The 24499-nt window shown below is 34.9% G+C and overlaps 1 protein-coding gene across 4 annotated transcripts in view; it reads right to left on the reverse strand.

Annotated features, from left to right (window-relative positions):
* Positions 1 to 19711, reverse strand: part of LOC138707488 (synaptophysin-like protein 1) — a 41265-nt gene extending 21554 nt beyond the window's left edge. Inside the window, exons 1-8 of one of the 4 annotated variants that reach the window (XM_069836979.1) lie at positions 19414 to 19711; positions 11878 to 11913; positions 8976 to 9005; positions 2845 to 2883; positions 2684 to 2758; positions 1958 to 2076; positions 274 to 457; positions 15 to 191 (exon numbers count right to left, since the gene is read on the reverse strand). In XM_069836979.1, coding sequence (XP_069693080.1) covers positions 15 to 191; positions 274 to 457; positions 1958 to 2076; positions 2684 to 2758; positions 2845 to 2883; positions 8976 to 9005; positions 11878 to 11913; positions 19414 to 19428 — 675 coding nt within the window. In that variant the 5' untranslated portion in view covers positions 19429 to 19711. The remainder of the gene's footprint in view (positions 1 to 14; positions 192 to 273; positions 458 to 1957; positions 2077 to 2683; positions 2759 to 2844; positions 2884 to 8975; positions 9006 to 11877; positions 11914 to 19413) is intronic. The other 3 variants (XM_069836980.1, XM_069836981.1, XM_069836982.1) reach the window with 3 other exon arrangements.
* Positions 19712 to 24499: the final 4788 nt, after the last annotated feature.

Raw genomic sequence — 24499 nt, forward strand, 5'->3', positions numbered from 1 at the left:
CCTTTGACACTTACCACAGATATTGTGAGTTCAGAAAAATTCCCAAATTGCACATGTTTACAAAAATTATCAGAACATTGTGATGTTTCTTTAAATTTGCTTGTTGTTCCTTTCAATCCATTCAAGCCATTAGCCCAAGCTGCACTACCAGAAAGCCAAAACACTGCTAATGTCACAGTGAGAAAGAAATCCTGCAAGAAATAATGTTTGTTATTTCGAGATATTAAATGCATTCATAAATATTATTTCTATTCAAACTACAGAATATCTTACGGCCAAGGGAAGTAGTCCATTGCTCTGGTATAGAGCATCAAACATAACGTACACTACAGCAATGCCAATACAGTACAAGAAGGAGAGAACTCCAGTGGCAACAAAGAACTGGGCATCTGAAGAGAAGTCTCCGATTAGGTGCAAGGAACGGTTGCAGACCGTGATTTCTGGCACATGGTCCAGCCTAGCAAAAGAAAAATGTATTTTAAACACTCAAAAGTTCACTAAGTACACTGTACAACAATGAAATTTGCACATAACAAAAAAAAAATGCATTATTATAATGTATCCTCATGCCCTAATCTATTTTGCTGTAACACCTAAAACATATCCTAATCAAATTCTCAACACACAGATCAATTTCAGAACACACACACACACTATTGGACACAACTCTTCATCACACGAACACACCCACACAACAGCAGCGAAGTTGAGATGGCGCTGAGACACAGAAAGCTCTGAGGATGGTGTCAAGTAGCACCGAAACAGCTGTAAGCCGCACATGCTTACATAATTAACAGCTGTAAGACTGGTATAACATGATGATTTTCTATGAATTCCTACGACATCTGAAGTATGGATCTCACATGATGAAACCTTCCTTATACATACTTTCCGATTCAAAAAAAAAAGTGTAACTCTAGACTTCAATATCTCTATCATTTTTAATAACTGACTTTTGTAAATAGCAAAATAATATTAGAAGCTATTAAATTATACAGATAGTAGCTGTTTTATGCGAAACTGTACAAAATAACAATATGTACATCTACTTAAATTTATAAAAATTTCTAACTGAAGTTACAAATCTAGGGCATCATGCCAGAAGGGCAAATCAAGAAATTTTACTATGTTGGGATATTTGTAATGGAGCACTTTCATGCTTGAAAACAATCGTTTGAAAATTACAATGGACATGAGAAAGGATCAAAGAAAGTACCTTTTTGTGTAAGCAAGGAAAGAAAAATACACACACTCTTTGACTCCACATTACACTACACAAACACACCCCCACAGGAAACAAAACAAAAGGCGCCAAGACCAGCAACAACCAGTTCTGAAGAAGGACAATAGCAGCCGAAACACGTTAACAAGGTACAGGAAAATTTAACACGAGAAAGAGATATAATACATATTCCGAAATAGAATGTTTATTAATAAGTAGAAATTTCTAAGAATTTCCCCATTGCCAAAAATATAGTACTTGCTAGTACTCCAAGGCATTAAATGCATTTTTAAGGAGTATATAAAGGCGCTAATGAAGAGACAATATATGTTTTTTTTTCTCTCCTGAAAAGTTAAAAAAAAGGCATAATACCTTTTAGTGCCAACTGATTCAATTTAAGTATTGATGCAGGCATTTTTAAGTAAGAACGTTTATTATATCGACGTGCAGTCACAGCATCTGAAGTGAGTTGATTAATTTTAACTCTCTATACACTTTAAACAGAACATGAGTAACTAAATATACGAACTTCTACAAGACAATTCTTCAGTTACTGATATCACTGTGTAAGAAGCAGGTACTAGTTGCATTGTCAATATTTTCACTGATGTGTGAGATATTCTTGGAGGTTTGCAAGCACATTAGTGAAATAATTACAACTAAATGCTTTGTACTTTCTCACAAAAATGTCCTTCAATTTATTTTCAAACGCTTCGAAATAATTATTTTTCTTACCTGAATGGGTAGGAGTAGTCCAATCTGTATGGCTCTGGTTTACTTTCTGGACAGTTCACTGTTACATACACGGAACTAGAAAATCCTGTAGTTGTTGCAAATGCACATATTGAAAATATCTGTGAAACATAAAACACTATTTAAAATATCTGTAATATATGAAGAAGACCACAGGGAAAAAAACTTGAGAAGTCCAAAATGATCAATTTTCTGTTCTAGATGTAATGTAATAGCTCAGGTAGTGCAGATTTGTGTAGTTTAACTGTACATAATAACAACCTCAATAGTTTTAAGAAATTTGAAGAATAACCCAAATACAATAGAATACAATGGGTCTTGAAACTTTTACCTTGCTCTCCTGTAAAAATAGTAAAATGTGACTTACCAAGTTTTTCTCTGTAGTCTTCATATATATTGATTGATATTAAAACTAAGGTAATTTTGGAAAAGTCCTTTGGCCACTTTTACTGAAGGGCAGGGAGGCAGCCCTTTCAGGTTAATCTGCATTTGTCTCCAGATGAGACAAGTAAACCTCTCCATTTCAATGTTCTAAGAAGTAACTACTCCTCTTATTCTCATTTTATGACAAAGGTATGTCCAAATTTATTTTTTTTTTCTACATTTATAAATGAAAAAAATTTTTTCACTTGAAATTTATATGGCCAGTTTAAATAAAATATTTCTGCACCAAAATTATACATGACACAACTTCACCAAAATACTTACAAATTGGAGTATTCGCATTACTCCACGTGGTTCTTTGAACACACTCAAATTTATACTCATGGCAGTTCTGATTGCCTGAAACAAGTGAACCTCGTTAATTACAGAGGCAATAAAGTCGCAAAGCCCAAACAAGGACTATAATAAGCTCAATGCACTCGTACCTGATATGGAGATCCAGCATTTGGATCCTGAGCTGTGGGCTGCATGCACATAAACATACAACAGAATTATAAGCCAGTTCGCTTATGTTAATTTTGACGTGATAATGTGCATTAAGGAAATGTGCTATGTGAAAATGTGTTTAAATAAAGCATATAGCAGGAAAAAAATTGTTTCCCCTTTCCAAATATTACAGACATGTGGAGAATAACATTAACCACTTCCTATTGCAAAACCATCACCATTTATTAGCCATGGTTTTACAAGCAATACACTTTTGCCGAGAAAGCATTTACGAAAATGACAATAAGTAGGAGATCATTTAAATGAGTGCTCGCAGAACGAGGCTAACAAACATTTGTTAATAATGGACAAACATTTATTTTTGACTTCATGTAAAAACAAAAAATATTAATGGAAAATAAATAATATCTTCTTAATTTAATGAATTCAAAAGTCTACTTTTCTCCATTATTACTGGTACCAAATTATTTTTGAGAGCAGGCCTACGCATTCATTTTGTCAAACTTAATCTTAGAGAAGTTGACGCCATCTTATCAAGATATGTGTTCAGCAATTTGAAGGAACTTATATTATGATGCTGAAAACAAAGCCATCACAAATATTATTACTAAAGCTGCTATCACCAGGAGACCAGGGCAGTCAACATGTTAATATATGGTTGGTATATCATGACGTTTCTGCCATGGCTGAAGGAGCATACTGCACAATAATCTAAATTTTCATCCCTGTAAGATCGGAGTTATGTAAAGACTGAAGCATTGTGACCATTTTTGCAGGAATTTTTGGGAGCAATTCGTGGCTATTGCAAATGGTGCAGAGTTAACTGAAAATCTCTGGACGTTTGAATGAGATACATTTTCAATTAAACAGCTTTGTCAACCAAGAAATTATCATTACTGCAATCCAGAAAATTTCCGTAAACTGTCCATCCACTGCCTTTACACACTGAAAGAGCTACTGTAGGGTCTTCAATGTCATCTGTTAATGTAACAGACCCCTTCTTTTTTTTCTTTTTTTTTCAGAACGGTAAGAAGAGAGTTAAGAATTCCATAGTCATTGAGTGGCAAGGTAAGTTCCAGCAAGACTCAGCCATCGCACATCACAGAAACGGGGCATATCTGTAAAATCACGATACACTGAATGCATAAATTTCTTGAATTGCCTATGATTCGGTGCATGAGTCCTAATGAAATTTACTGTCTTGAAAATACTCATCACATGATCCATGGCCAGAGTCTTGATGCAAAGAACCTCTTGGTATATTAAACAATGTAGGGATATTAAGTTTTGAGAAACTTTATTCTTTAAGATTCCCACAAACTCCCTCTTGCCTCCTGTTAATGCTGTAGCTCCATCTGTCACCACAGAGACCAATATCCTCCATGACAGTCCCATTCGATTGATTGTTATATTACCAACTATTATGACTAGAAAGGGGAGGGGGGGAAGTATAACCCAAAATAACTGTCATTAAAATATCAATGAGGCAAATCCGCAAAATCAAAATTGCACTACTGGTAGTGACATCTGTAGATGGAACAGTAGTTACAAAGTTGGAGGCATGAAAATGTCCATGACACATCATAAATACCCAGAATCTTAACACACAAGAAATAGTATCATAAATACCCAAAACCTTAACACACAAGAAATAGTATACTTGATGGAAAGTGCTGATGTACATATAAAAGATAATCCATTTTTATCTAAGAACCGAACCATGCAGACACAAAATAAGGAATTATAGATACATTTTGATTTGAACAAAAAAAACCTGAAAATGAACAGACACATTAAGTTTCACACTATTAAACATCACACATGAATATTTGTGTACAATGAAAATTTGTTGCTTTATTTGAGATGTTTCCACTTCTATTAATGATAATGTAAAAAAATACGACTTAAGTCTACTATTTGTCTTTGTCTTTGACTAAAAAATTGTCCTGTAACAATTACGTTCGTCAGTTCATCAATGAATATGTTAGTTGATTAGTCAATATGTCAATTAGTCTGCAGGTCAAACAATCAGTTGGTCTGTGGGTCCATTGGTCAGTGAGCGAATTTGAGTCAGTCAGTCAGTCTACTCTCTTTCCAGCTAAAGATTGAAGTAAATGTAAATAAATGCACGTGTCATAATGGTTCCTGATTGGCTATTAGACGCACAATGCTTACAAACTCATGCTTGTCATCTTCTTCCTCACATTAAAATAGTTCCTTCTAAAATAATAAAATGTATAATATACATGGAATACGAGTGAATTAAACATGCTTATAAGAACACTTTCTTACGATTTAAACAACATGTTTATATTAGTAGTTTCAGACATTGCGTGTTAAATCATTGTAACGTGTAATATGGCAACGCGCATGCGTAGTAGACATTAAATCCCTCCCAAGGTGACTTGCAGCTTCACAGAGCACATCAGCACAGCTGGTATAACACAGTGCGAGATTCAGTGTTGCCAATCTCAAATAAATTTCTGTAGAATTAAAGAAATTCTCCACTCTTCAAAGAATAACATTTAATCACGAATCTAAGAAAAAGAAAATCCACTATTCCCAATAGAGAAATAATAAATATTAACCCTCTGTAAGCATTTTACAGGTTAGTTCAATGAATGTGTTGAAATGTCTGCAATATGTCAGACGGTGGCTGCCCTGCGTGCTCACTTGCTGAAAATAATGCACCCTGGTGGCTGCTTTGGTAGCTAGCTTGCGATTGCGGAGTAATACATTTTGGTTTTGTTTATGTCTACTTCAATCTTTAGTTGGAAATAGTTTAGAACAGTTCATCAGTCAGTTGATAAGAGTGAAGGAGTGATCAGTTTACTGGACAGTCAATTCAGGTCGGTTCATCAGTTGATTCTAGCAGGTTTGTCTGTCAGTCCTAATCAATTTCAGTAAATTGTAGTTACACATCAGTTGGTTCGGTTCTGTTTTTCAGTCTGTAAAAGTCTGTTCGTTATTCTGTTTGGGTCTGTTAGTACTCTGGGTCCTTTCCACAGTTGATTTGTGTTCCTTCGTCAGTCACTTTGGGTTTCCTCATCAGTCACTTCGGGTCTTTTCATCCATTGCTTTGGGTCTCTTTGTCAGTTGACTTGGGTCCCTTCATCAGTCAGTACGTGTCCCTTCGTCAGTCAGTTCTTGTGCCTACATCAGTCAGTTTGAGTCCCTTTGTCAGTTAGTTCTTGTGTCTTTCTTAGTCAGTTTATGTGCTTTTCTCAGTCAGTTTCTATCCCCTCATTGGTCAGTTCAGGTCCCTTCATCAGACAGTTTTTGTCTCTTTATTAGTTGGTTTGGGCCCCTTTTTCATTCAGTTTGTATCTCTTTGCCACTCAGTTCAGGTCTCTTCATCAGTCAGTCTGGATTCCTTATCAGTTGGTTCAGATCTGTTTTTAAATCAATTCAGATGGTTTGTCAGTAAGACAGTATATGCAGTGAGGGATATTTATTCATTGAAGAAACCAAGGAAGTTTAAGTGAACACTAACTACCAGGAAACTTACGGTGACTGTCGTTTAGACAAGAAAAGAGTGCTGCTTGTTGACTTCATGTCATAAGGAACAAAAGCAGTAGCATATGCTGAACCTGGAGTATGGGTGTTCTGTTAAAACATATAATTGGTCTATAGTTGCACGAGTTTAGTAGAAATTTCAAATTCATTAACTACTCGTGCTACATGAATAAATAAACCATCTGCTGTTCTATCGGCACTAACATCTACAAAGTCCAAGAATCTTTCATAGACATAGCGGAGAACTGTACATAGTTGAGATTAGTTCTCAAGATCAGAAGTTTCATCAAGTATTATAGCTACAAATGAAACTGAGTTAATTTCATGTTTTATTTCTTCTTTTTCTACATCAGTAATAGCTTTTATAGTATCATTTTGAATCAATGGAGGAGTTCCTGAAAACACTGCGGAAGAATTTAGATGGTTTTCTAAAACCATATTTTTTTTTAAATATTCAAAAATTCTAAAAAATTTCTTTCGTTCAAAGAACTATCTGATTCGTCATGTCCCAGTAGAGGGAGCTCCTGGTTAGCTAGAAGACAAATAGCGTCAATATTCGTATTTTTGTTTACCCCTTCGTTGTATTTATTGATATCAGTTCTTCGTTGATCATCAAATAAAGTATCAATTCACTTTAATAATTTCAATGGAAAAATTATTCCGGGGCTGGGTATCGATCTCGGGACCCTTCGCTTAACGTACGAATGCTCTACCGACTGAGCTACCCCAGGAACCATACAAAACACAATCACAATTCTTCCCTTTATACCCATTCTCAATCCCTCAATATAACCCCTTCTGCCTTTTATCTCTGGAAAACTCTAAAGGACAAGTGTACAAAAATAATCCACATATTCTGGAAGAACTGAAAAATAACATCCGGGAAAATGTATCTATTTCTCACTTCTTATACACTTAGGTGCAACAATGTTTGGAACAAGAAAACAGAAGTTTCAGCATTTCCTTTCTTAATTTAGGTGAGCAAAAAATGATTTAACTCTTATATTTAGTAATACTGTATATTAATAATTCGTGGTAACTCGAATTATCAATACTGTGCTATGTATCACCAACAGCAAGCTATATACGCAATCTGTCTGCAAATGGTTTAGTTAGGAACCATGTTCTTGTCAGTGGCGTAGCGTCAATGTAAGCTAAAAAGCTCAGCTTCCCCAGTTAATAATAATTTCATAATAAACCTGCAGTTTATGAACAAAATTATTTATTAATTTTAATAGAATTTATATTTACGCGTTAAATATTGTGATGCGGCAGCTTAGGTTGATTTGTGATGCAGCAGTAAACAAGAAGCCTGCACACACCAGCTTCCAAGCAGACTGGTTTCTTCTGTGTAATCCACCCCGCAGATTTTCCATCCCTTACTAACTTAACTACCCTAGTTGCAAGGCTCGCAAGAAGCTAGCTTTGACATTGAAAATAAGTAGTTTCCAAGTTATCCCTTTTCGTCAGTTGTGTTCAGTTGAAGTGTTAGTGTGCATTGTGGCTGATATAATAAATAATGAGTGAAATAACAGTTCCTGACACCAATTTACTTGAATTTTTTAGGACAATTCCATTATCAAGACTGACTTAAGAACAAAAGTGTGATCTAAAAAACAAATGACCGACTCGCTTGCTGTCAATGAAGGACACAACCAAAAGACAGACGCATAGTTACGTAATGATACTAATATTGTGATTTCTCTAAATATGACAGGGAGTTAGCTAATATTATACGTATACGTGTCAATTTGTTAGAGATATGTGTAAACCGTGAAATCATATTTTACTATGTACCGTTTGAGGTCATGCCTTATTGGTGTTACTTACGAGGTTCCAACCACCTTCGACTGCTGACTTGACATTGACTACTATTTATTTTAAGACTATATTTTTGTAATACGTTTTCTCATATTGCATGAAAGACAACTTGAATTAGCTTCCCCTGCTCAAGATTTCATGCTACGCCACTGGTTCTTGTTTCTCTACAATCTATTCACCCAGTACAAATAATTCATATTAATGTACGTATTTAGTAAGACTAACATCTACCATTATAATCTTAGGAATACAATATCATCCCCATTATTCTAAAGTGATCAATTTGAATAGCCAGTTGATATTTCGGAAAATAATATGGTAATATGTTAGAAGTAAAAAATAAACATTAAATATAAAAGAGCTCATTATCATTCAAATAGAGTACCGTAATGTTGATGGTAATAGCAGTGTAATGCAGCTGTAGAAGTCATTTTCCAATAGTCCCATCATGAAATATACAGGAATGAATTGATTATACAGCATAAAATTGTCAGTGCTAGACTAGATAAGACAACTATACAATGATTTATAACAATGACAGAAAGTATGACCTAGAAAGTCTGTTTCGTAGAACTATAAAATATATTTTGCTGTAGCAAGAATTATCTCTACAAATCTCCAACAAGTGGAAATTCAAATACGTCAGTCAACAGTCAGAATAAGAAGAAATTCATACCCAAGTAAAAAAGAAAAAAAAAAAAACTTTTTAAAACATGAAGCATTTGATATTCCATGCACAAATAAACTAATATGTATCAGATTGCAACTTTACCATTCCTGTTTCATACTGAGTAGGCATAGGCTGTGAAAAAACAAAGATTTCCATTAATCCAGATTGCAGAGATATTGTCTAATTGTATAATCCAGACACACAAATAATGTAGTGGAACGCTAATATGATTATTAAGCTTATGCTAAAAGAAGTTAATGTGGAAAGTATGAATAATATCATGAGCACTACCTCAACTCCACGAAAATTCGCATTATCGCTCTTATTACAACACTACAACAATCACTCCCAAATTCAGATACGAGAAAGTCTATAAATTGCGGTAGAAAATATAAAAGAACTTGGAGAAAATGGTGGTAAACAGAGGCAAAAGCTAACAGTCTAGTGGACATGCACAATAACTGCTAGAAAATAGAGTTAAAAGCAAAAACTCTACTGATATACCCATTATGAAAAATATTTTGGAGATAACAGACATTGAATCCTCCCTCATGCGTAAGCCACAATTATGCACATACAATTCTTGGACATGTGTAAACTGCAGCGCATAAGAGCTGATACATACAATCACACGAACACACACACATTACTCTTTGCAAATTAAGTTTTAAATTAAAGTAAAGGATAAAATTCTCACTTACTATGAGAATTTACATGGTAAATTAAGTACATTCAAGTGAGCTGTTTAATATTATACCAACATTACAACAAACTTCCTAGAGGAAAAAAATAAGCTACTACCTTTTCTCACCGATTACCTGAAATTCACTAGCAACTCAATTTATAGTACACAGCTTGACAGAATGAGTACTACAGTAGTCACAGATTTACTTGAACTAAAAAGGGTTGGAGGCACAAGGCAAAGATACGTGGGCCTAATACATGAGTGTAGCAAATTGATTGTGAGTGTTATGAACATGTTCAAATCAAACTGTCTTGCCAAGAAATATCGAACATTATTTTCTTCACCGTATATTTAACTTTTTTGCCCCCAATAGTTTAGAGGTAAACCTGGCTAGAGTCGATGGATTTTTCAGGATGCAAAAATCAGGAGCACAAGTCCTTCGGGAGGGACTTTAAACCATGTGTCCTGTGTTGGAGTTTTCCGGCATATTAAAGACATCCAAGCCTAAATTTGAGCATGTGGACTAAATTATCCTCTCTCTCGCGTCTTAGTAATACCTTAGTTGCATACTAGGTAGCATTTGAGGCGATGAGCTTACCACTTGTCCCTCTTCCCCCTGTTGGCAAATATGTTAACTGAATTCCTTGTAGGTATGGAAATCTCTGCTAGGGAGCGCCTAGGTTCCGACTTTGGAAATTTGGGTTAATGAATAATTGAATGAATGATGAATGAATATTTAACTCTGAAGATGGAGAAGCATATCTGTGAAGATGGAACAATAATCAGTGTGGTAAATGAGATGGGATGACACATTCACGAAACAAAACAAAAAAAAAACGTAACCATAGTAAGGAAAGGAAGTTATTATAAATATAATCAAGTATGTGGAGGAAAATTCGAGAAAATCTTTCCTGAAGTCCCTTCACAAAGCATTTGAATGTGTGGTTAAAACTCGGGAAAAATTAGTAACTCTGTGAAGAAAACAAAAGTTGGGGGGAAATTACAAACAAATGAACCATATAATACTGTAGGAAGTAAGATGTGTTGCTTCATTTTGCTTCTCCAAAACCGAATTGGAGAAAATATGCCAATTAATTATTTGAAAGAGAATTAGGGTATGACAGGTACAAGAAAACATGTGACTACAGTATGTATGTATGTATGTATGTATGTATGTATGTATATACAGAGTGAAAGTGAAATAATCTTGCAGCTTGAAAGAGACGATAGGGTACACGTAAATGACTAGAAAACCTATATTATGTTTTGTGATTAAATGCACAGTTAATTAGAAAATTAAGTTTGAAGTTTGAGCAGTCCGGCAACACCATCTCTAATACATCCTACTCGTGATAGAGATGTAAGAGGACAACGAACTTTGTGAGTTTCCGTACGTAAGCTGCATTCTGCCAAGATGTTGCCACTCACTTCATGCAATGGCTTGAATTTAGGAGTTTTTAAAATTAAATTTACACGAAAACTGTTCACACTATTGAAATACGTCAAAGGGATACATTATTCTTTATTAGATTTCCTATCAATACGGACAAAAACCACGATCCTACTCGCAATAGTTACCCAATAAGAGATTGTTAAACATTTGGGAAAAAACTATGAACTTTCCACCAATATAATATAGTTTTTTTTTAGTATACATAACATGAGCCATTTGCTCTGAAAATCTGCAAGGCTATTTCACTTCCACCTTTTATAGGCCTATATCTTTTATACACAAAACCGTGAACACTCCAAGATTAATATAGGCCTATTTTTAGTCAGTTATTTAACAACAATGTATCAACTACTAAGTTATTTAGCATCGATGAAACTGATGATAGCAAGATGGTATTTGGCAAGATGAGACCGAAGATTAGTGATCAAGTACCCAATATTCACATTAGTTGGGGAAAATCTTGAAAAAACCCAACCCTGTAACCAGTTCAAGCAGAATTCGAACCCGGCTCCAGCACAACTCCGATAAGCAGGCAAATGCACTACTGCCTGAGCTACGCCAGTGACTCAACATCTTAAAATCTCCAATATACTGTATATTTCATGGAATAAGTGAGTCAAATACAAATTAAAAATTATGTAAATTATTATTCAATGTATACATATAGAGAAGTGAGGAAAAAAGGAAAATTACGTAGTTCTATAATCCAAAATTGAAAATGTGTAACAAATGCAAAGCACAAAATCTTTGGTAATTTTATAGCGTTTTTGCATAACACAAATAATATTTCATAGTAAAGCATATTTACGTATACTATATAAATCAGTAAATAGAGTGTTCCTTAAATATGAAATCAATCTATTTACCTGAATGTCATTTTCATAGTTTACATTCCCAGATAGCTATAGCATGAAAAGAATAATTCATATATTACAAATCATAGATGGTAATTTTATCATATTATATGAAACTGTTTAGCGGCATTCATATTGAAGAGTCATGCAAAAAGTTTATGGATCGGACCTACCAGAAAGTCAGTCTTATTAGGATAGTTGAATACACAAAGTCTAAAAATGGAAAAACCAATATTTCTAAGGCATAGCGGAAGGAAGGGAGGAATCACTGCCTTAACTTCAGCTAACGTAATCAAAAGTAAAATATACAGGCACTTGTGTGCATTCTACTGTCAAAATGTATCACTATGAAATATAATTCCTACCAAAAATAAAATAAATAATGGCAGTTTTGTATACGCAAAGTTACAAACTTTTAATATACACGCTACCGATGAAAGAGCTCCTATGCTTTGACAAATTTGGTACTAAAGGACTTGTAAACAAGTTGAGAGGATGAAAAGGCATTTTTTTCCCCTTCTACTTGCTCTGAGTTTGTCAGTGACCAAGCGGTAGCTGTTACCTCTTATACCTGCATCCCCAAGCTATACACACAAGAAAGTAAGGTATTAAATAAAGTACATAATAGTACATTATGCAACGAGCCTATAATGAAGGTAATTAAGAAGTGAGTATGGATATTTATGAAACGAGCGCAAGCGAGTTTCATAATTTTCATACGAGCTTCTTAATTACTATTATGGGCGAGTTTCATATGACTTTTTATGCTCGACCATATTTCTAACTTGATATTATTAATTTTATTTGTATTTGACATTGAGCAATGTCCCGTATGTTGTGAGATGTGCGCAGACGCGAAAGTATTGATTTTTTCCGAGGAACAGATGTCCACATTGACCTTGCTAGGCCATAAGAACCTATAGAGATAACAGTGAAATTAAATTAGACATTGAAAAACGAGATGACAAATTGAATTTATTTGAATATTATTTACAATTAACGCTAATTATCATAGTAACAGAACATAACCTTCTGCGAAAGTATTGGATTTCCAGCCACCGTGACTTTTCGCTAATTCTCTTTCGATTGCATATCCTAGAATAATCGATACTTGCGGTTTTATAATGGTAGAAAGCTGACCTGTCATTGGCTGAACAGTTGTAACCTGAGTCGTCATTGGCTGAAAGACCTGACCTTTAATGAGTAGGTGTACTTTAATGACATGCATTAAAGGTCTGCTACCAGGTGTATAATTACTACATTTCGGCATGGTCGAGCATAAAGTAATATATAAAACACAATCACACGGATGTTTGACAAATACATGTTTCAGTATATTTTAGTGTCGTTGGTAGAATATTTCCAACCAATAATTAATTAAATTGAGGAATGTTGATTTGTATTATGAAGTCAAGGGAAAGTGAAACAGTGCAGATTGTTCCACTGTATATGTTGCAATGTAGCACTAGCAATGAAGAAAGCATTTATCTTCTACTCTCAGTAGCTTTTTAATGTACCAGTTGATATAAACAGCAATAAAAATGAAATACAAATGCTTAGTATAGACTTGCAAAACATACATTCCTGGTAAACATTCTCAATAATAAAATTTGTCACTGTTGGAAATCAATTTGTCAAATGCTTGAGGGACGGACAACAGTACATTCCCCTTCATTCATGGTAGAGAATGTGATTAGAGGGGAAAGGCCTATCAACCAAATTGAAATAGGAAATAATTGAAGATGAAACCATAACCATATTTTAGACTTCTTTCCACAATGGAAAAAATCTCTGGTATCTCAGAAAGTTTATTAACCCCGAAAGAATGGTTCAGTGACTAAATACAGTTGTAATTTTTCTGCAATTGTAATTGCACTAAATAATCTGTACTGTTTGTTTAAAAATATTTAGAATCAACTTGGTGGAATCACTGAGAAATGGCAAGAATCAGAGAGACAACCCTTACTTTCCACCAATTACAAAAGGCACATTCCAATTAGAAGCCTGGTACTATAAAATATACTCCCTCGCAGTTGTTCTACATTCCATCATCTCATATATTTGTAGTGTATATACAGAAACTTTAACCATATTATTATTTGTACATTATAATTAATAATGTTTTCAACTGCAGAGGTTAGTCGGCATTGAAATTCAACACGGTAGTGAAATGGCTTAGAAATTGTTCCTGGAGTCCTCTCCGAGAGACAGAACATTTGAGTGCTGTAAATCTACAACAGGGGACTCCCAAATTTGCTTTTCCCTGAGAGAAAGTCATCTAATGGTTTATCAACATTTAAAATCTTTTGCTCTTCGCTGATTTCCAACCTGTAAATATCTCGTTCAGTGTGTTGATTACATATTACAGACAAATTACATTGCTGAACTACTCATACTGTATGAAGCCAGTAATTAGGATATTGTGCAGGGTATTTACGTTATGGGTAACAGAAAGATAGGTAACCTAAATAAGCAATATTTTCTGCTATTGGCCAGTTATGCAATATGATGCCGTATATTCTGTGACAATGTAACAAATGGCATTTAGTTATACTGAGACTGGTAATATCAGGAATTTGTAGATCAGTTCTGCGTTCGTGTAGTGCATTAATTATTGCAACATTAATGTAAATTTTTAAAGTAGATCCAAATTGATGAGTGACCAAAGAAAAAGAGAATAAGTGTCCGCTGCAAAAGTACGGGAAATGATACCTGAGGTATGATGAAAGGTATGATGAAAAATAAGACAAAAACAGTTTACATTTCGTGTGACACGTGCAACAGAGACTGCAGCCAATTACACTGGAGTTTCAAAGATGTCAATTTAAAAATTGAAGAAGGAATAATGAAACTGAGATGAAATTGACTCATTGCCTCCAAGGAAAAAAGCTTGTCTAAGCTTGATTACACAAGTAACATAGGTCTATTAAAACGATTTTGATATGACGAAATGCTCAGAGATTGTTACAAAAAATAAGTGTTGATTTGCCCTAAATTCTACCCATTCTAGGAGGGAAAATTCATTTTTCAAGGAAAGTTCATTCCTTACAAAGAATTTTACGTTGAACTGAGCTTCAGGCGGAATAAAAGTATGTGACAAAGCAAAATCTTGATTGATCTCTCATTTTAAATTGACGAGGAGAATATATAAGTACAGTTATCCTAAGGGAGGTAAGAAGGAATATATTTTATCTTGTACAAAGTTGGATGGACAACAGTTTGACATTAAAAAATGTCAGTAGTGAGATGATGTAAAAGGGGTAATGATACAAATACTTCTAAATGACTTATTTTTATTAATTCTAAACATGGTCTGCTTTTCTAAAGGTTGATATTTTAGTATAAAAAGCAGATTCCGCAATCAAAGACTTCCCTGATAAAATCGAAAATAGGCTAATTATTAAAAAAATTAATTAATAATGTACTAGAGAGAAACAAACAATATGCCCCTAAAATTCAATTGTCATACTACACAACATGCTGCATGACAATATACAATTGGACATGGCACCAACATAAAACTCCATCAAAAGGGACATGATCACATGGTTAATTAGGAGGTGAGTAATTAATATATGACTCATCTCTGAATAGAACTCAATGCGATCTACAGTAATTCTAACAAAGAACCAAAAGGATATAAATTATTGATCAACTGTTGAACAGCTATGGACATACTGCATTATCTGGCAGCTCAAGGTCAAGCAAATGTACTGCATTTGCCACGTGTGTTTACCATTCTCCTCAACTAAAGTCTGCTGGGACAGTCGGAATTACCAGTGTTTCAATTCACAGTTTTCAGTTCAGTGACTTATCTGGGGTTTGTATTTTTGTACGTGACCTTGATCCGCCAGTTCGAAATGTACAGTCAATAGTTAGATTGCCTCCATATGCTTGTTGTGAACTAAAAGCATATAGTCATGAAAACAATGTGGTAGGGGATCTTTACATAAAGTGACTGATGGAGTTGACTACACAAGGAAATGTATAGGTCACTGCAGAAGACTGACATGTTACTGCAAACATGCAGGGGCATTGGAATATGAATACTTACTGGGGAAGGCAGCAAATACATATGATATGATCAACAGCATAATTTCCAACAGTTTTCAGTTCAGTGACTTATCTGGGATTTGTATTTTTGTACATGACCTTGATCCGCCAGATCGAAATGTACAGACAATAGTTAGATTGCCTCCATATGCTTGTATGTAGGACCTTAGTCTAATTAAATTGTTGTGAACTAAAATAAAGCATAATAGTCATGAAAACAATGTGGTAGGGGATCTTTACGTAAAGTGACTGATGGAGTTGACTATACAAGGAAATGTATAGGTCACTGCAGAAGACTGACATGTTACTGCAAACATGCAGGGGCATTGGAATATGAATACTTACTGGGGAAGGCAGCAAATACAGATGATACGATCAACAGCATAATTTCCAACCTTAATGAGGGCAACAATAATGCCAATGACGATGACTGTGGTGGTGGGGTGGAACTGGTAGTGGTGGTGATAATGCAGGGGACAGTGACTTCAATCAGATTTCATGTTGGCCCAGCAGCTCTAAGGTAAATTTTCATATAAAGCCTAGCACATTTAATTTCCATAAATCATATACACTTACTGATCATTTTGTTATTTATTCAATAACTGTTGAGCAAATGTTTTTATAGTGATAAATTAATAGTACTATCACAATAGACCATTACATAAGAACAAAAGTGGCATTAGGCAGTAGAGCTCTGCATTTCATTAAGAATGGCCAACCGAGAATCACTGATATATGTTCGGTCGCTTGCTCGTTCTGGCTGTCACGTGTCTTGACTCTGCAGAAAGCAAAACACCTGAAGCATCACAGTCGACCATTGGTCATTTGAAGGATATCATAGACTGAAAACTGTTTTCGATCGATGTATGTGCAAAGGAAATTTTAAACTGCCTGATGCCCTATCATCTGATTAGTGAACCTAGAAGGTGTAGAGGCTATTAGAGTGAATAAAAAATTACAATAAAATATTTAAATGACAAATTAATAAATCAATAAAATAAAATACAATTTTAACAAACAATGTTATCTATAAGAATACAAATATAAAGTATAAGCAGCACTAAAAAGATAAAAAATATGTTCGTGTGTATCCTTTAGTTGAACAGAATTGTTAACTTAAACTATAATATTTTGTAACAGTGTTGTATTCATTATGTTACAGGACAAAAGTAAATACATTAAAGAAACCAAGGAGGAAATTCTAGGTAGGAATGAACAAAAATTAGGACTTTTAAAACCAAATGGCGATTTCTCCATTGATTCTTTTAATTTTGGAATAACTTCAGCAAGAATTTTGTTTGCTCCATCCTTGATATTTCGTGATATGGTCGTTGACTGAGGAATTATAGAATCTGCATCCACCTTACTGTAAGTAGCTCCAACACCAATCATTGTCTGCAATTACGCATCTCTTAATATACATTATTGTAAGAATGTTAAGCAAAGTGAACATGTAGATTTGGTTTATTTTTATTAAATACTGTGACTGAAATAGATTATGTCTGCTTTGGAAAACATTTGAGACGCATCAAAAATCTCTGTTCTTTTTATGCAATCACATACAGTATTTTACTAAGCTACATTTAAAAACATTTTAATTACCTACTAATATAATGAGTTCGACAAGATGGATGCTGAATAACTTTATTGATAATATAATGCATTATTTCATTTAAATAATTATGTTGTTTAAATATTATGTTTCCTTCTTTAAATGTTCAAATACTTTCTGCTTTTCGTGCTATCTGAAATAAAAACAAATGTTAACCTTCTTAGGTAGGCTGTTTTGGGTATCACGCATTAAAAGGTGATGTAACTGTAGTGCAACAACCTCGAGCGCTCAGAACTGAGTAAACATTTCAACCGATTGGCTATAACTTCTCGTCTGCATGTAGGCCTACTCGAAAAAACCATTTCCCGCTGCCTTCTTCACAACCGAAGACTGATCAGTGAGCACAATCAGAAGAGAATGCAGAGATCTATTACGCAAACTACTGCTTGGAAGTATGGAGGGCATTATACTGCATTCCTGCCAAGGCTTTTGTCGTAAGCTCACATAAATAGAATATATAAATAGTGCGACTGAATATGTTGGACACACAAAGGAGTGATTCTGCATTTTAAAACAAGAACATTACTTCATATATGCACGTTATAATCAGTTTTACTTTTGTTTAAATTACAGCCTGTGTTGTGTTAATCCTTCTGACATGACAATCAGAAGAATAAACGCAATCTAACATCAACACAACAACTCCTACAGAGATACTGAACTGGACCACCGAGCATGTGGGAGACAGTTTGCAGCAATGTTGCATGGCCTACACGCCAGCTGCATGCTGCCTGGTCGACCTACATTACGTAAGCAAACTCTGTATCCTATCGTCGAATAGGTGGGCAAAATGTGTAGGCACATTACTTCAGAAGAAGGACATGGCTCTTCTGCAGTGATGTTGCTGTGTCTATTTTACCTGGAAATGATACATGAAGGTTTAGTTGCTTCAGAAGCTTTTCTCTTCCTATACTTTATGAATCAATAAGAAATGTTGCCCATGATTACAGCAATCTGTTGAAACAATCGGGAAGTTGAACGGGAATCTATTTCTCTGACTACAAATGACATAAAACTCGTCTAAAATTTTATTACCATACATATTAACTACGATTTTAAATTTTTAATACTAACATATTTCGGTAGAAGATCTGATAAACTAAGATGCAATAATTATTCAAATGCTATAAAAAAAAATACTGGTAAGATTCTGCCAATAGGCCTACATGTCAATAATTAACTAAAATCCATTCTTGCTTTTTTTTTTTCTCATCTCATCCGATTACAGATCGTGAAAGAAGAAATGATTCTTTATAATACTCCAGTGTCTTTGCCGGAAGAGCTAAAATTGTTTGTCCTCAATGAGATATAAATGCTATATTATGCAGTTAATTCCACAAGATCACACTGTTTCAAGTTTATAAATAACCTACATAAACTTTTATATTTCCTCAAGACAACGAGCAGAATCACAGACGACTGACTTTCTGGACTAATGAAACTGACAGATGAATGGAGCACCCAGGTATTGAGAGCACAAACTTGCGTTATAAAATTTTTGGATTTGCATGATTACATGTAAGTATAATGATCTATTTTTTACATTAAAAGTAACAAAATTTTATAAATGTTATCAAGCTAAGAGGTGAATGACAGTGCTTCAATGGAAATGGATAAGGGAGTGTCCATGAGTGGAATGTAGGCATTTGGGAAATACAACCTCGAAAAGCGTAGCTTACGATAAAGCTAATCCGTGGATATAAGTATTGTTAATTCGTCAAATCAGCATTCTCTTAATTTTATCAACGAAAGCTCTTGCTAATTACATACGTACGTAACACCGCATATTGATATAAGATATGCGTTCTATTACATATTCAACTTAGCATATGAAAGAAAACATTTATTACACAAATAAGGTATTCCATTTCCTTAGTACGCACCTGAGCCGAATCCATAATCAATTGAAAATAATTGTTAACCTTCTGCTACAAACTTCCCTTATCACTGGTAGTGCTACTTATGACATCAATAAAAATTAATTGTCAGATAACGTTTTCATATGAAGTTCGTTCTCCGGTTATTATGATCACAAATTCTATGAGAAATTGAACAGCAATGAAAATTTTCTCTTAAATGAAGGCCCTGAGACTTGGAACAACTAATGAATTTGCAATTCTTCCCCGTACACTAAAATCCACACAACAGTAAAACCAAAACACAAGCGATGAATGATCACTAATGCCAACTCTTGAATGTTAAATGGTGGTCTTGCGGGAGAGAATCAAATTTTGAAAACTAACTAAAAAAAATTCTGCTGCAGAAAACTGGACCTTACTATCATTTTCTAATAACACTCGTGTAATGAAATGTATGTTAATGTCGAAAAATTTGCTATGCTGCCTTCATACTATAATTACGTAAGTATAACATTTCTTATGTTTCGTGACCATGAATATATTGGTAGCTCTGAATCGCAGGATACTATCAACGAGCACAGAATCTGTGCTCGTTGGATACTATGCTGTCAAAATTGCCAACTGTAACAAAATCATTCTGCACGTCGAATGATAGATCCAACAACCCAAAAGTGCTATTTAGCCATCTTGATCCTACCCCTTACGGAGCTTGAGGTGATGAGAGTACCACAGTCTAGTATATACAGTCACGAAGCTCAATACATAGTAAATATGCATACATTAGATAGTTGCTCACCACTAGGATCGCTAATATCGCCTCATTACAGGCAATGCAAAATATTGCCGGCCCAGTCTATTGTTTCTAGCATCCTCAAAACTCAAGCTTCGTGACTGTATATAGTAGACTGTGAGAGTACTAGGAACGATAGACTGTAAAGGTAAAGGTAAAAGGTATCCCTGTAACATGCCATGAAGGCACTTGGGGGGGGGGGCATGGAGGTAGAGCCCCATGCTTTCCATGACCTCGGCACTAGAATGAGGTGGTGTAGTCAGCACCACGCTCTGATCGCCTTTTACCCCTGGGAAAGACCCGGTACTCAATTTTATAGGAGGCTGAGTGAACCTCGGGGCCGTTCTGGAAGTTTGGCAACGAGAAAAAATCCTATCACCACCTGGTATCGAACCCCGGACCTTCCAGTCTGTAGCCAGCTGCTCTACCAACTGAGCTACTCGACCACCAACGATAGACTGTGCCGGTACTATTTCACATTGTCTGTGAAGAGGCGATAATAGCAATCCAAGTGGTTAGCAACTATCTATGGATGCATATTCCCTACCTATTGACACCTTCGTGACTGTATATACTAGACTGTGCCCTAATTATGAATCAATCTGTGATGAGGGATCGAACATTACAATGGCAAAAGAGTATTGTTATGTGTAGCAGTGTAAATCTTCGGGTCTTCCTCCGTAAAAGAAAGAAAAAACACCGCCATACGTATATACATAGGCCTATATACATAAGTGTTCTGCCCAAGGGCAGGTCGTTCACTGCAAACCCAGCATTCTCCAATCTTTCCTGTTTTCTGCCTTCCTCTTAGTCTCCGCATACGATCCATATATCTTAATGTCGTCTTATCATTTATCGAACTCTTCTTCTGTTCACCGCTCCTGCCAGTGCATCCTTCAGTAGGTAGTTTCTTCTCAGCCAGTGACCCAACCAATTCCTTTTTCTCTTTCTGATTAGTTTCAGTATCATTCTTTCTTCATCCACTCTTTCCAACACAGCTTCGTTTCTTATTCTGTCTGTCCATTTCACACACTCCATTCTTCTCTATATACACATTTCAAATCCTTCTATTCATATTATAGGTATATCTGGCTAGAGATTAGTTGAAAAACTTGGTGTTTTTCTATTTTCCTAAATCAGTGGCATAGGCACAGATTCGTATATCCAAGGCATAACAAAAGCCTAAACTAACCTAAACTGTCAAGATTCGTATATGCAAGGCATAGTGTGAGTGTACTAGAGTGAAACATTCGTAATGCCACCAATGTTATGTTGGTGTAACTGAAGAAAGAGCTTTAAAACTTGAAGATGTACAAGTAGAGTACGAAGGAAATAACTGCGCTGTAAGGTTACCATCCGTCTGACAAAAGGAAGACATGTCCTCTTTTTTTTAATCATTTTATCCTGTCCGGCACGCATTTAAAATAAAAATTGAAATGTCTGGTATCTCGCATTTCAACTACAATTAATATGAATATTGAACAATGTGCGATATTATGCATAGAATGGTGAAAACCTATGAAAGAATTTATCTGCTTTCAATGGTCGAAGCTGGAGCACATAAAAAACATTAAACCTATTGACATGCATTGAATTCTTACACTCTAAAAATGTCACTATTCATGATTCTAAGTTATTTTATCAATTTTATTCTGCAATGTACAAAGATATACCAATCAAGTTAATTTGGACAAAGATTTAAGTTTAGATAAACAATGGTGCAAATTCTTCAATTCCAATAGTTCTACGAACACTGAAACTTTCTCAGAACTCTTAAAAATAAGAAAATTCTATTTATTTATCCCAAGTCCCAATGGAAGTGCTGAGAGAGTATTTTCCCTAATATCTGCTCAATGGACAAAAGAACGAAATCGCATGCTAACAGAGACAGTCAGAGGTATCATCATGGTGAAATATAATTTCAAGGACATGTCCTGTGAACAGTTCCGTAGTTATTTGTTACAAGATAGAAGTTTGTCTGTTCACAGTCTTGTGCACAATGTGGGCTCCACCGATAAGTAGGGTACAGATGTAATACTGATCCAGCAACTAGTGAGAAAACTGACTAAGGTGTCCATTGTTTTTATCTTTAATTTTGTTCATACCAATTTTTGAAAAGTCCTCCTTTTTTCAGCAATGTCATCTTATTTTAGATTCCATGTCCTCCTATACAATTTCTTCTCATGTGCTAGTTTAGCCAAACATGAATTTTGTAACTGCTTTATGGATTCCAGCCCTAAAAGCCTTACAGCTTATTTTTAAAGGAACAATATGAGAAACTATTACTAAGTAAATAACCTGATATAAGCAGTGATGAATTCAGGAAGTGGTTCGGTAGGGGAAGGGACCCCAGATTCCATAATTTCCTCCTAAGAGATGTAAGACTTTTTAAATAATAAAAAATATAATTTACGCAACATTACGGTACATTTCATTTTTTATGACTTTTCAGCTGTTTGTTTGCTTGAAGGTGGTGGTCTGCCAGCCAATCTTGATTGGTTGAAATTTAAACCATCTGAATTTTCAGTCTAGATGGCGAAATGAGCCCGAGGTCAAATGCCAAAAGTTACCCAGCAATTCTGTTTCAATTGTTTGAGGGAAAACCCCGTAAAAATCCCAACCAGATAACTTGTCCCAACCCAGTGGGCATAATCTTGTTTGCTAAAATGGTTAAATAGCATATACAGTAAATATAAATATTTCATTGATTCTGGTTCACGTTAACACTTTGCTTAAAAAACTTAAAATTGTTTAACGACACGTTAAAAGTGTTAAAATTAAAGAAAAAAAAATGTTATGTACCTTAGACAGACGGCCCGTTTCGATGCTAGTTCTGCATCATCTTCAGTGTCCTACGAACTACTGATGTTCCTGTTGATCTTGTATACTGGTATTTGCATTCGTCAGTTGTTGGGGTGGAGGTGTGTTGCTCCTGTGTTGGGGGGTGGTTGTTTGTGTGCTATCTATGTATTATGATGTCGAATAATGTATGGGTATTGAACTGTAATTGTGTATTAAGTATATCTTGTGGTGTGTTATTGTATGTTTGTATATTTCGTATTGTTCTAAGATGTTTAACTGTGGACTTTTTGCTCACACCAACGTAGTACACGGGAGCGACAGTGAAACTTGTAATCCCGCGATTGTTGCGAAATTCGTTGTTGCCTTCACACCAAAGCAGGATGCAGTCGCGAATAGCGTTATTTTGTTCAAAAAGTACTTCTGCTTCTTGCAGTTGCTGAAGATGAACATAGGTTCGTTCATATACTACTACTACTACTACTACTACTACTACTACTACTACTACTACTACCACCACCACCACCACACTCTTGCTGTCACAGTAGAACCTTGGTTAACCGAAACTCCGGGTGAGAAAACAGAAATTCTTTTTTCATACAATATGTTCTCATTCTTTACTGTGGCCGCTGTCGCTTTCACTGAACATAAAAAAAATTGTAGAATTTTTTAGCATGCCATCCTCTAATAAAAAATTTGCAATAACAGTGTATAGTTCGAGATAAATCATAACGTCCCACTCCACCTCACGTTCTCAGTGATTTAGTTGTCTTTTGTTCACTGATATTTACAGTGTTAGAACTCATGGCACCAATTTATTTGCATAGTTGAGGAAAAGTATCCAATAATTTAATATTATTAGCATAAGTTACTAATGGTTTATTCAACTGTTATATATTTTGGGCTTTAAAATTTCTGAAATCACGTAATAATTTCTCTTAGGCTTGCTTAAGCGATAGTTTGGTGTTTTAAATTACCATACAATATGTTTTTGCCTTGTAGACCTATTACAGATGTGTATTAATGCTAAACTTAATATTAAATAAATTATCTTCAGCTTATAGCAGGGATTAAAAAATAAGCTGTGATGAAACGGTCATTAGTTTATCTTAAAAAGCTGCAGGCCTATAATGAGTTTTTGAAGATAATTTCATTTGTAACAAAAAAACTTTCTACATACAATATTGTACCAAATTAGTCGTGCTTTATAGAATTCTGAAAGTGAGCATGATATGCTGTTTTAACGTAATTTTTGGTACCTGTTTATTTAAATTTCTGAGTAAATATATAAGCTACTATAATTCTATAAAACTTTTACATAGCCTAAATAGTTACGTCCTAATCTGGTAAAATTATATAACGTCCCAATAGACCTATATCATGTTACACGTATCCTATTGTTATTTTACATTCTGTTGGACCCACCAAAATACGAACGCAGTTTTGAGATTCACCTTCTATATACAGAAGTAAAAAAATATTGTTATAAAGCAGTGATATACACCAGGTGCATGCAGTTCT

Source organism: Periplaneta americana, chromosome 10 (genome assembly GCF_040183065.1).
Source record: "Periplaneta americana isolate PAMFEO1 chromosome 10, P.americana_PAMFEO1_priV1, whole genome shotgun sequence".
Taxonomy (NCBI): Eukaryota; Metazoa; Arthropoda; class Insecta; order Blattodea; family Blattidae; genus Periplaneta; species Periplaneta americana.